A 14,396-nucleotide genomic window follows, 5' to 3' on the forward strand; every position below is an offset into this window, starting at 1 on the left:
CAAGAGTTGGAAAATCACTTGGAATATGGGACAGTTGAACACCGGGTCAAGAAGTTTACAATAGATCTCATGGGTCAGGATCAGTTGTGCATGCACGTTTGAAAACCAATGTTATTCCTTTACATCTAAAGCGATGTCTGAGAGCCAGTGTGGTGTAATGGTTTGAGCTTTAGAACATAACTTTGGAGATCGAGGTTTGAACATCTGCTGAGCCATAGAAATCCACTCTCAGCCCTTAGGCAAGGCACACTCTCTCAGCCTCAGAAGAAGGCAAAGGCAAATCCCCTCTGAAGAGATCTTGCCATGAATAAAAGCCCATAAAAGGCCATCATTAGTCAGTAATGACTTGAAGGCAGGCAACGTATCATCTATATCAGTGGTCCTCAACCTTCCTAATGCCACAACTGCTTAATAAAATTCCTCATGTTGTGGTGACCCCCAAACATGAAATTATTTCCATTACTACTTCATAACTGTAATTTTTCTACTATTATGAATCATCATGTAAATATCTGATATGCAGGATATATTTTTATTTACTGGACCAAATTTGGCACAAATACCAAATACGCCCCAAAATCTGAATATTGGTGGGGGGGGGGGTTGATTTTGCCATTTGAGAATTGTAGGTGTTGGGATGTATAGTTGTGGCATTAGGAAGAGCATTCTGTACTCCACCAACGATGGAATGGAACCAAACTTGGCACACAGAACTCCCATGATCAATAGAAAATACTGGAAGCATTTGGTGGGAATCAACCTTGAGTTTTGGAGTTGTAGTTCACCTACATCGAGAGAGCACTGTGGACTCAAACAATGATGGATCTGGACCAAACTTGGCATGAATATTCAATATGCCCAAATGTGAACACTGGTGGAGTTTGGGGAAAATAGACATTGACATTTGGGAATTGTAGTTGCTGGGATTTATAGTTCACCTACCAACAAAGATCATTACGAACCCACCAACAATAGAATTGAGAAAAACTTCACACAGAGAACCCCCATGGCCAACAGAAAATACTGTGTTTTCTTTTGGTCTTTGGCGACCCCTCAGACATCCCCTCGCCACCTCCCCAGGGGATCCTACTCCCAGATTGAGAAACACTGATCTGTATCTACATATTTAAAACATGTCCTACACTGAGCTTGGAAGTAACAAATTACAAGTCATTTAAATACCTAGTTGTGCACGGTTAAATTCCTAGGCTTTTAAAACTAAAAATGAAATGGACTGGAGAGTGCTGAATTGTTTTAACATCTTTCTAAAATGCATTTTAATTGAATCGTTTTAATAATTGATTTCGTTTCATTCTCTTTGAATTTTTACTTTTCATATGCGTTAACTGTATCTGCAATCTGCAAGAATCCAAATACAACACACAAATGAAGAGAACATCACAATTTATAATAAACACTGCCAGAAACAACAGGAATATTAAAAAGCAATAGGAAGCCACACAACAAGAAAATGGGCAAAAATGGAGAGAAGAATAGGGGAAGTAGTCAATAGAGAAACAGCACTGATTCAACCCAAAGTAATACAGTGAGGTTTTTGCCTGCTGCTTGAAACCACTTAGCATTTTTATCAAATGTCATTCCAAATCCTCTTGCTTTGCTTGATGCATTTCTGAATTGGGAACCATGGTGTTTGTATTAACCATGCAATGGTATCACCAACAATGAAGGCCAGACACATATTTAGCTTGAGCCACTGCCGTTAAAGTGGTTATTTATTTATTTATTTATTGTGTCAGAAGCAAATTGAGAATAGAGTTATAATGTGTGTGTGTGTGTGTGTGTGTATAAACACAAATAAAGTTAAAACTTGGCATTATGCTAAATTTCCTTTGACCGGAAGCTAACCACTTGGAGTGCCTCTGGTGTCACTATAAGGAAAGCCCACCATTGTGCATATAGCAGAGCTCAGGCTGCATTGTAGTAAGTGGTCTGTGGTTTGCTCTTCTCCACACTTACATGTTGAGGACTCCACGTTATAGCTTCATTTTTTAATATCGGCCCTGCATCTCATGGTGCCAGAGCACAGCCTGTGCAGTGCCTTTTAAGTCGGCCAGTCTTCTGTGCGCCCAGGGGTGAGATTCCATCTGAACATGAGGAAGAACTTCCTGACTGTGAGAGCCGTTCAGCAGTGGAACTGTCTGCCCCGGAGTGTGGTGGAGGCTCCTTCTTTGGAAGCTTTTAAACAGAGGCTGGATGGCCATCTGTCAGGGGTGATTTGAATGCAATATTCCTGCTTCTTGGCAGGGGGTTGGACTGGATGGCCCATGAGGTCTCTTCCAACTCTTTGATTCTATGATTCTATGATTCTATGATTCTCATCTGATTGAGGTTCCAGGTTTTAGCCTGCCACTTTTGGGCTCTTGCTTGCTGAGGTCCTCCTGTGAGTATCTCTGTTGATCTTAGGAAGCTGTTTCTTGATTTAAATCATAAGGATGCTGGCTGATATCTGAACAGAGGACGTCCCAGAGATGTCAGTGCCTTGATCCTTTCATTGTTGGCTTCTACTTCCCTGTGGATATCAGGCAGTGCAATTCCGGCTAAACAGTATAATTTCTCCAGCTGTGTTGGGCGTTGACACCCTGTGATAATACAGCATTAAGAGCCACATCCACTGTTTTAACGTGGTGGGATGTATTCCACACTGGGCATGCATGCTCAGCAACAGCATAACAAAGAGCAAGGACCAATGTATTTACTGTATCTGGTAGTGATCTCCAGGTTGTGCCAGTCAGCTTTCATACGATGTTATTTCTAGCACCCACTTTTTGTTTGATATTCAAGCAGTTCTTCTTATAAGTCAGAGCATGGTCCAGGATAACTCCCAGGTATTTGGGTGCACTGCAATGCTCCAGTGAGAATCCTTCCCAGGTAATCCTCAGAGCTTGAGATGCTTGTATGTCCTTAAGATGAAAAGCACACATGTGTGTTTTAGATGGATTAGGAGACTGATGTTTTCCCCTGTAATAGGCAGTAAGAGCACCTAAAGCTTCAGAGAGCTTCTGTTCAACCATTTCAAAGCTCCCTGCTTGAGTGGTGATGGCATGATCGTCAGCATAAATGAAACTCTCTGTCCCTTCTGGCAGTGACTGAACATTTGTGTAAATGTTAAACATTGATGGAGCAAACACACTTCCCTGCGGTAAACCATTCTTCTGTTTTTACCATCTGCTTCTCTGGTCCTGGGAACTCAACAAAAAAGCTCCTGTTTTGTAGCAGATTTCCAGTGAAGTGGGTGAGGTGGTAATCCTTTGTGATATTATAATCTTTTTCTCAGGAGGTAGCCCTGATTTACAGTATCAGAAGTTAAAGTGGTGTCAAATTGCATTCATCCTGGCAGAGAAGACAAAATATCTCATGAAACTATGAATCCCAAAATTGCACAGGATGGAGCCATAACAGTTAATCAAGGAGAGTTGTGTGTTATGAAAGAAACCCTTGAGAATATAAAATCACCCTAAATACTGCATTTGGAGACAGAGCAGGGGAACCAACCTGATAATGGTGGAGGAAGCTTTCAACAATAAACAAAAGCTAAGGCACTGGCATACTCTTGTTTATGGCAGCATCAAAATGATGGAGGAAGCCTCAAAAGGCACATATCGTATCAACTTTTAAAGTAAAAATAGCTTTTTGTGGAAAAATATGTAATTTTCTCCCCAGTGACAGGAGCTTAAAAAGTAAAAAATATGCTCACAGAAAGCTCTCACTCCCTTCATTATATTTTAATGTTCTTAGAGAACATAAATCCATGATGAGAAAGAGAGCAAGAGAGGGAAAGAGACAGCCTGGAAAGCAGCACAAGCATGTCAAAGATGGAGATTTGAAGAGTAAATATCTTGATGAGATGGGACAGGATTGGAAAGAAGACCAAGGCTGTATTACAGGGCGAGTCCCCATTATCTTTGAGCGTTGGCCACGGTGGGTCAATGTTACATCCCAAAATATCTGGACTGGAGGCAAATATCTGAGCAATGGTTCAGCACTGGCTTCCACCAATATTTTCTGTCCCCATAGCGCCGGCTGAACCAGTTTTAATAGTGTCTTGATGTATTGATGTATTGTCATTGTTGTTATTTTGCTTAATTGTTTTGATTTGCTTTGTTTATTGTTGTGTTATGTTTTCTATTGTATTGTGTTTTGAGGCTTCGGCCCGTGTAAGCCGCATCGAGTCCTTCGGGAGATGCTAGCGGGGTACAAATAAAGTTAATAATAATAATAATAATAATAATAATAATAATAATACTTCTTAACATAGGTTTACTACAGTGGTTTCGTTCACAGATACAGTTCAACTTTTTGAAATCTTCAGCATCAAATAACTTCTTAATTCTTCACCTAGTAGCCTTCTAATGAGCCCATTCCTTGCTTCTCATGCTCCACCATTTGCATTGTGCACCATTTTCTCCATCTTTCCCTTTCTTTATCTTTCTTTGGCATCTCATGATGCTTCCTGCACACACGTCTCATAGAATCATAGAATCAAAGAGTTGGAAGAGACCTCATGGGCCATCCAGTCCAACCCCCTGCCAAGAAGCAGGAATATTGCATTCAAATCACCCCTGACAGATGGCCATCCAGCCTCTGTTTAAAAGCTTCCAAAGAAGGAGCCTCCACCACACTCCGGGGCAGAGAGTTCCACTGCTGAACGGCTCTCACAGTCAGGAAGTTCTTCCTAATGTTCAGATGGAATCTCCTCTCTTGTAGTTTGAAGCCATTGTTCAGCGTCCTAGTCTCCAAGGAAGCAGAAAACAAGCTTGCTCCCTCCTCCCTGTGGCTTCCTCTCACATATTTATACATGGCTATCATATCTCCTCTCAGCCTTCTCTTCTTCAGGCTAAACATGCCCAGTTCCCTAAGCCGCTCTTCATAGGGCTTTTTCTCCAGACCCTTGATCATTTTAGTCGCCCTCCTCTGGACACATTCCAGCTTGTCAATATCTCTCTTGAATTGTGGTGCCCAGAATTGGACACAATATTCCAGATGTGGTCTAACCATAGTTTATTTTTCCTTCTCGCTGCTTTGCCTGACCTCATGCCTTCACAATATGTCAGTCTCTTGCTTTTTAAAGGACTTCATTGATGGTCCTTCCCTTGTGACTGAAAGGCAGGGATGCACCCATGGAAGTGAAATAGTGCTCCTGATGCCACCATTTTGGGGAGCAGGTCATTTTAGGACCAAGAAGGGCCTTTTGTACAATGAGAGGTGACCCAGACTTCCTAGGACATAAAATGCTGGGATGGTGTGCCAGTATGGACTTCTTTACATTTGGATGGTCTTCAGTAGGCTTGTGCATTTTGGCTGGACCTCAATCTGTTTCTGTTGGCTGAATTCCAGGAGACCCGCAGATCTGTTTTCACACACATTCCAAAAACAGGAAGTTTGCAGAATAGCCATTTCCAGTCCGCAGCCAAAAGATCCAGGAAGATCCGGCCCATTGGTGGGAATGGGGAACATTCAAGGCTCCCCTTTCCATTCCTGGGATCCTTTGCTTTCTTGCTTTCAAGAGAGCCTGGGTTTGAGCAACAGAGTCAAGGAAGGATCCTTCTTGAGACCCTTTCCTCAGACACAGATTGCATAAGACATGTCATGGCATTCTACTATTCCGATTGGCCCAATAGGCAGTGCTCACATGCAAGCAGGATGTGGCAGCCTCTCCATGTCGCGTGGTGCCAAATAGCGGAGGAGAAGCCATGATTGGCTGCCACGTGGTCCCATAATGGACAAAAAACATGACAGCTGAGTACGTACTGTTACGGCCATCTAGCCAAGACAAACAACCCAGACTGGCCAAAGGGAACCAACCACTCCGAATCCATACAGAAGCCTAGTCTTCAGTGCCATTTGGAGGCAAATGAGATACTTTAAATCCAATGAGACTAAAGGCTGGGGTTCACATTTGGCCGCCAGGTTGCACTTTGCCTATCCTTGGAGTAATGGATGGCATTTGGCTGCTTTTGTTGCAAGTCTCGTGTCTTGCGTTAGAATTGGATCTGCCCATGGGAGAAGCAAATTTATATGTGCCTTTATTTACAGCATTTATCTTCTACCAGGAAAACAATTGATCCAGGTGACTTTCCTTTAAAAAGAAAAACAATTGTTCAACCGGAGTTACGAAATCATAAAATAAAGCATAAAATCAGCCGTAGAAGCTAAAACGATGCCATAAATTTCATAGCTGTTCCAATTCTGTTATACATCTCAAAAAGCATGTAAGACTAGCAAGTCCTGGAAAGCTCCATCCGACCCTATTCTGTGTATCTTGTTTTCCTAGAGCAACTTAAGAGGATCTTTGTGGGGGGGGGGGGGGGAAGTGTAGTAAAAGCATGGAGAGATCTGCAAAAGTGGGTGTGATTGTTTACATAAATTTTAATAAGCCTTCCCTCCAGTTTTGGCCTTTGAAGGAGAGAAGAGCAGCCATCATCTACTGGACTTAACACACAACATACCACTTGATTTTACTTGTATGCCTTAGATGACCTAGACTATAAGACAAATTGTTAATGGTTTACAAATCACCCTTTTTAGCTGAAGGATGGGATATAAATACACAAACTCTTATGGAGAACCATGCAATCCGGTTTTTGCTGGAATCCATTACCCAACACTTGCACAGCCAATAGTCATGGATCATGGGAAGTAACAGCAACAGTAACCATGGGGTCATAGATTATCTGCTCTGAAATAAATTATAAATGACAGTGTAGACTCATATAATCCACTTCAAAGCAGATAATCTGGTTTCAGAAACTGGATTATATGGCAGTTGAAATCCAGCCCAAGTAGGGAAAATATTATCTGCTGCCCTGGTTCTTTGGGAGCTCCAGGCTCAAGGTTTTAATTCTTACCCAGATAGGGTTGACACCAGTTAGAGTCAGCCTTAAAGCAGTCTAGATTACTAATATTTCCTTGGCCTTAATGGGTTTGCTCTAAGTATGATCAAACCTGAATTCAGTCCACTGCCCTCTATTAAACAGTAAACCATGGATCAAAATACCTGTGCCAAAATCTAGAAGTGAAGAGAGAATCATTTTTTAGCTCTTTTAACGATACATTATCAGAAATGCCAGAATATTTCAGAAAGTGTGTGACCTCGTTATTAGATGAATCTGTTTTCTGTTTGAGATGAATCTGTTTTCTGAAAAATTTGATTATTGCCCTGTTTCAAGCAATGTTGCTCATTTGTGTTCATCTTCTCACTGTCACCGAGAACCTATTTATCACTCTTCTTTCTTGTAAAGAAATGCTGTTTTCTTTTTTGTTCCTAGTTGTTTCTGAATATTAGGCTTGTGCATTTCAGCTGAACCTCAATCTGCTTCTGCTGGCTGGATTCCGGTAGATCCCATATCTGTTTTCGCACAGCTCCCGAAAACGGGCAGGTTGTCAGATAGCCATTTTTATTCCGCAGCTGAAAAATATAGCTAGATCTGGCCCATTGTCGGTAATTGGGAACTTACGAGGCTCCCCTTTCCTTTCCTAGAAGTTTCATTTCTTTCCTTCAAGGGAGCCTGGGTTTCATCAATGGGGTTAAGGAAGCACCCTTCCTGGAACCCTTTCCTTTTTTTTCCCTTCAAGGGAGCCTGGGTTCCAGCAACGGGGTTAAGGAAGCAGCTTGCATAAGACATGTCATGGCATTCTTCTACTCCAATTGGTCCAACAGGCAGGGCTCACAGGGAAACCCCATGAAAGGAAGAGCATGTGGCAGCCTCTTTCGCACCATGTGCTCCCAAAAAGGGGAGAAGGAGATGTGACCGACTGCTACGTGGACACTGAAATACAACACCACCTGAGCTCTGCCAGTGCAGCATTCTTCCAAATGAAGCAGAGAGTGTGTGAGGACCAGGACATCCATAGGGATAAAGCTGTTGTCCTCCCAACCCTTTTCTTTTTTTCCCTTCAAGGGAGCCTGGGTTCCAGCAATGGGGTTAAGGAAGCAGCTTGCATAAGACATGTCATGGCATTCTTCTACTCCAATTGGTCCAACAATTGGTCTTCTACTCCAATTGGTCCAACCCAACTCTGCTATATGCCAGCGAAACCTGGACTATCTACAGATGTCACATGCAACTCCTGGAACGATTCCATCAGCGTTGCCTCTGAAAAATCCTGCAAATCTCCCGGAAAGACAGGCAGACAAATGCCAGAATTCTGGAAGAAGCAAACACCACCAGCATTGAAGCAGTGGTCCTCTGCCATCAACTCCGCTGGACCGGCCATGTTGTCCGAATGCCCGACCACCATCTACTAAAGCAGTTGCTCTACTTCGTACTCAAGAATGGAAAAAGGAATGTTAGAGGACCGGAAAAAAGATTTAAAGATGGGCTGAAAGCCCATCTTAAAAACTGTGGCATAGACACAGAGAATTTGGAAGCCCTGGCCCTTGAGCTGGAGGTCAGCTGTGACCAGCAGTGTTGTAGAATTTGAAGGGGAACGAATTGAGGGTGGAAGAAAGAAATGTGCCAAGTGGAAGGCGCATCAAGCCAACCCTGACTGGGACTGCCCTCCACCTGGAAACCAATGCCCTCACTTAACAGGTCAAGAATAGGGCTCCACAGTCACCTACGTACCCACCGCCAGTACACCGATCTTGGAAGACAATCCTACTTGGCCAATGAGGGATCACCTAAGTAAAAGTAGGTCCCATCATGGACAGGCCCTTGCCGTTACGGCCATCCAACCAAGCCAAAGGAGCTGGATTGGTCAAAGGAAAGTGGCTAAAATGGATCCATGCACAAGCCTAATGAATATATGCTAGATCTTTCCTGCATTATTCTTTGTCACTTTCATAGGTTTTGCTTTTGAAGTTCACCTCCACTCAGTTTCTAAAGATTTGCTTTTTGTTCACTGCTAGTCTGTGTAACTCTGCCTTGCTGCGTTGCCTCTGCTTTCTGAAAAGTACAATGAAATTCCGGTTATTTATGCAAGTGTCTTCTGTAGCCATGCCCTTCCAGGGTTTGAATGCATTGTGCGGTGTCTTCCATAATCCAGTAATCCAAAGGGGACCTGAGCCAAAATCAATTGTACACGATTTTATTACAGATTTCCCTTCCCCCCTACAGCAAAGGGTTTGCTACAGAAGACAAAATACTTTATTAAGGAAAATGCGGAGCAGGGAAGGGGGGAAAGCAGCCCTTGTTAAAGAGCTTATACATTTTTTAATAAGAGAAATTTGTCAGTTGACCAAATGAAAGCCATAAATCCTTTAGCGGGAAAAGAGACTCGTCTTCAGGGTGGTTGTTTGTGTAGAGAGCAAAAGGGAAAGCGCCTTCCGCTGCCATGGCTCACTGCTTTGTTTCTGCTCAAAATGCAGAGGGAAATAAAAGCAACATCAAAGCCATTTCATCCCGACTACTTCAACCAATTGATTTGGCTTCTCTTTTGAAGGAATAATTGACCCCGGCTAAGATGTAATAGAGGGAATAGATAAGGGAAAGGAATCATGGTCAGAGTCAAAAGACAGGGGTGGTGCAGGAAAGGAGAGAGGAAAACTAGGGGAAAAGACAAATAGAGCCTAGCGCAAATCTCTACCTCTTGGAAGAGACGTAACAGTATTTTCATATATGCATATAGTAATGGTGTGATCAAATGCTACAGATAGCTGGAGCACATTCTTTGACAAACACTTGATTTTTCTGTATTTAAGAGCCCTAGCAGTGGGTTTTCTGAACATATTTATTTATTTACCATATTTATATACCGCCTTTCTCAGCCCGAAGGCAACTCAAGGCAGTTTACAATCGGCATAATTCAATGCCCCAACAACATAAAATATAGTTAAAACATTAGCATATAGTATAAAAGGTAAAGGTTGTCCCCTGACATTAAGTCCAGTCATGTCTGACTCTGGGGTGTGGCGCTTATCTCCATTACTAACCTGAAGAGCCAGCATTATCCATAGATACCTCCAAGAATCATGTGGCCGGCATGATTGCATGGAGCACCGTTACCTTCCCACTGGAGCGGTACCTATTGATCTACTCACATTTGCATGTTTTTGAACTGGTAGGTTGACAGAAGCTAGGGCTGACAGTGGAAGCTCACGCCGCTACCCAGAATCGAACCTGTAACCTTTTGGTCAACAAGTTCAGCACTTTAACCCACTGCACCAGGGCTCCAACATATAGTATAGACCATATAAAAACAATAAAACACAAGTCTTCAGTGTCTCATTACTAAAATCATTTTCCAGTCGCATCATCCAGTCGTTCCGTGGATCTAAATTAGCCTGTGACATTGCATCTGCGAATGCATGTTCAAAGAGCCAGGTTTTAACTCTTTTCCGAAATGTTAGGAAGGAGGGGGCCGATCTGATATCCCTAGGGAAGGCATTCCATAGCTGAGGGGCCACTGCTGAGAAGGCCCTGTCTCTCATTCCTGCCAGTCGCATCTGCGAAGGAGGTGGGACCAAGAGCAAAGCCTCCCCAGATGAACTTAGAGACCTAGATGGTTCATAGGTAGAGATGCATTCGGACAGGTAAGCTGGGCCAGAACTGTTTAGGGCTTTAAAGGCCAAAGCCAGCACTTTGACTTGTGCCCGGTAGCAAACTGGCAGCCAGTGGAGCTGGCGCAACAGAGGAGTTGTGCGCTCCCTGAGTGCCGCTCCTGTTAATAACCTGGTTGCCACCTGTTGGACCATTTGAAGCTTCCGAACAGTCTTCAAATGTAGCCCCACGTAGAGCGTGTTGCAGTAGTCTATACAGGATGTAACCAGAGTGTGGACTACTGTGGCCAAATCAGACTTCCCAAGGTACGGGCGCAGCTGACGCACAAGTTTTAAGATACTGGCAGTTGGAAACAGGAGTAGGATTGGCTATGCCCCCCATGCAACAACCTTAACAAATTACTAGGCTTGTGCATTTTGGCTGAACCTCAATCCATTTCTGCTAGCTGGATACTGGTAGACCCCCGTATCCATGTGCATGTGTCTCCCAAAAACGGGTAGGTAGCTGGATAGGTCTGTAGCTGAAATATATAATAATAATAATAATAATAATAATAATAATAATAATAATGACACAAAAGCACAGTATATCGCAGCAAACAAGATCTATATGCTGGATTTCGTATCACAGAATCACAAGTCGAACACTTCCCAAGCATCTAGGACTGTGTGACGTATTTTCGAATGATGCACGCAGATCCAAGTAAAGTGGCCTTTTGCAGTGGACAGATCGTGATTTTGTCAATGTTTATTGTTTCCAAATGCCAGCTGAGATCTTTTGGCATGGCACCCAGTGTGCCAATGACCTCTGGGACCACCTGTACTGGTTTATGCCAGAGCCTTTGCAGTTCGATTTTGAGGTCTTGATAGCGGCTGAGCTTTTCCTGTTGTTTTTCCTCATTGTGACTGTCATCTGGAATGGCGACATCAATAATCCAGACTTTTTTCTTTTCCACAATTGTGATGTCTGGTGTATTGTGTTCCAAAACTTTATCATTCTGGATTCAAAAGTCCCACAGTATTTTTGCATGTTCATTTTCCACGACCTTTGTGGGTTTATGATCCCACCAATTCTTTACTGCTGGCAGGTGGTACTTGTGACATATTGATGCAGGACCAACAAAATGGCAGAAGGGATAGTGATTAGGCATGGCCATGGATTTGGTTTGGTTGGTTCCCTTTGGTCAATTCGGCTTCTTTGGCTGACAGTAATGGTAAAGGCTCAGCCGCCATGTTTTTTCTGGCTGAAACGGGATTTCCCTGGGAGCCCTTCCTGTTGGACCAATCAGAATAGAAGTTATGAAACTTGGTGGACTAACAATGGCAGATGTTTCCTCCAAGTTTGGTAATTTTCATCCTGATAGCCCTAAAAATGATGGAAAGGGGAGCTCAGGGAGCACCCTCCCCATTGCCACCAATAAGCTAGATCTAGCCACATTTTTCAGCTGTGGACTGAAAATAGCTATCCAACTACCCGCCCACTTTTGGGAGGCGTGTGAACATGGATTCAGGGGTATCCTGAAATTTGACCAGCAGAAAAAAATCATGGTTCAGCTGAAATGCATAAGCCTAATAGTGATTATGATCTTCAACACTGTAGAAATTTATATTCTCACCATTCTTTGAAGACACCACAGTCTAGCTAGTGAATGTAAGTTCTGGAAATCTCAATAGCTATCTTGAATTTTTGTAAACTATGCAACAGCTCTTTCTGTTTTTTAATTTATATTACTAAATTAGCTTAATGAGTTTGATACCATCACTGTGCCTGGTGATTAATGACTGCTTCACTCAACTCCTCCCTAGAAAACCCAGTGGCTTGAGATTGTCATGTCTTGATGGACCACACAAGAGTGACTCAGTATTCAATCAGAAGGATGCTTGCCACTGTTTAATGGTACAGTGATGGAACCTGAATAATAACTTCTTTGGTTCTTCATGTTGTCAAGCTTCCTTTTCCTCTCTTTCTCTTGCATTTAGTCTCCAGCAGACCAGTGCAAGAAAATCCATGCAGGGGACGAAGTGATCCAAGTCAACCATCAAACTGTGGTGAGTACTCTGCAGATAATATCATGTTTGCCAGCTACACTAACCATTTGATGCAGTGGAAAACTAACTTCAGACTGCAGTGTCTAGACAGCAAATGCATACGAAAGTCCTTAATGCATATCAGTGCTTTGTGGTTTGTTTAATCACCATTGGTTTGAAATGGACTGAAATGATCAGAGTAGGTGTCCCCTAGGAGAATGAAGTTGGTTGCATAACCTTTTGTAAACTGACGGTACATCTACACAACAGTTTGGCACCACTTTAATGCTGTGGCTCATGCTAGGGAATCATAGGAGTTGTGGTTTTACAACATCTTTAGCTCTCTCCATTGCCACAGTGTAGACCAGGCATAGGCAAACTTTGGCCCTCCAGGTGTTTTGGACTCCAACTCCCACAATTCCTAACAGCCGATAGGTTTGCCCATGCCTGGTGTTGTAATAATAATAATAATAATAATAATAATAATAATAATAGTCCTAGACAATTGGGAAGTGTGATCCAAAACAACAGTCAGCAGTGTGATCCAAAACAATAGTCAGCAATGTGATCTAAAACAACAGTCAGCAGTATGATCCAATACAACAGCCAGCAGAGTGATCTTGTCTGCTGTGGACTCATCTTGTTTTATTTCTAATAATAATAATAAAAATTATTATTATTGTTGTTGTTGTTGTTGTTGTTTATTTTTTATATACCGCTCTATCTCCCTGGGGGGACTCAGGGCAGTTTCCAAGCAACATCAAAACATACAGAATCACAACATGCACAAAAAATAACTGTAATAGCAACATAAGCATGTAATTACCCAACAACACATCAATATTGAAATAAAAAATCCTCCCTGCTCTTCATGTCTATTTGTTAGGGCATGGAAAGGGAATGGGTCAGGACAATTAAAAAGGCTGGGTCAAGACTGATCCAAATTGAAATAAGATGGCACCGGCATTTAGGTAAGTAATAGGTAAGCAACAAAAGTGGGGATGGGCTATTTCCAGGGGCCTGTTAGAAGAATTACCAGGGTAATATATAGGGGGCGAGGTCGTGTCCAGACAGTGTCTGGGCTGAGCTAGCACTGGGCATTCTCAAAGATTTGTTGAAACCATCAAGTCTTCAAACTCTTACGAAAAGAGAGGAGGGATGGGGCCTGTCTTATTTCCCTTGGAAGGGCGTTCCAGAGGCGGGGAGCTACCACTGAGAAGGCCCTCTCTCTCATCCCCACCAACCGTGCTTGTGACAGAGGTGGGAGCAAGAGGAGGGCCTCCCCAGAGGATCTTAGAGTTCATGCTGGTTCATAGATGGAGATGCAATCGCAAAGATAGGCAGGGCCCAAACCATTTAGGGCTTTATAGGTCATCACTTGCACATTGAATTTGGCTCAGCATCTTATCAGCAACCAATAAAGCTGTTTTAATAGCAGCGTTGTATACTCCCTATAGTTTGCTCCAGTAAGGATCCTGACTGCCGCCCGTTGTTCCAGTTGTAATTTCCAGGCCGTCTTCAAGAGCAGCCCCAAGTAGAGCGCATTGCAATAGTCCAATCTGGATGTAACCCAGTGTTGCACTCCAGGACAGGAAAAAGCCCTCTGATTTTAAAACATGCCACACGTTGAGTGAAGAAATAAATCCTTTTTATTGAAGCTTAGTAAAGTAGCCAGTAGAAAGAAATGCTTGTAAGAAAATAGGAAAGTTACAAACAGTAAAAGGTCAATAAAATGCAGTAACTCAAAACAATGTCCACAAAAGATCTAAAAGCAATCCAAGGCAATATTTATCCAGATAGGAATCAACAGGATGCAAAGACAATCCAAACGCTGCTAATCAACACCAAAAGGCTAGAAGTATCCACAAAAACAAGACTCCTTAAACAGGATTTCCACGACACATGAACT

The 14,396-nt window shown here is 42.8% G+C and overlaps 1 protein-coding gene across 2 annotated transcripts in view; it reads left to right on the forward strand.

Annotated features, from left to right (window-relative positions):
- Positions 1–14,396, forward strand: part of LOC132762992 (connector enhancer of kinase suppressor of ras 2-like) — a 433,687-nt gene that overhangs the window by 230,465 nt on the left and 188,826 nt on the right. For both annotated transcript variants that reach the window (XM_060756293.2, XM_060756292.2), the window contains exon 8: positions 12,440–12,508. In XM_060756293.2, the coding sequence (XP_060612276.2) occupies positions 12,440–12,508 (69 nt within the window). The remainder of the gene's footprint in view (positions 1–12,439; positions 12,509–14,396) is intronic.

Source organism: Anolis sagrei, chromosome 10, assembly GCF_037176765.1.
Source record: "Anolis sagrei isolate rAnoSag1 chromosome 10, rAnoSag1.mat, whole genome shotgun sequence".
Classification (NCBI taxonomy): Eukaryota; Metazoa; Chordata; class Lepidosauria; order Squamata; family Dactyloidae; genus Anolis; species Anolis sagrei.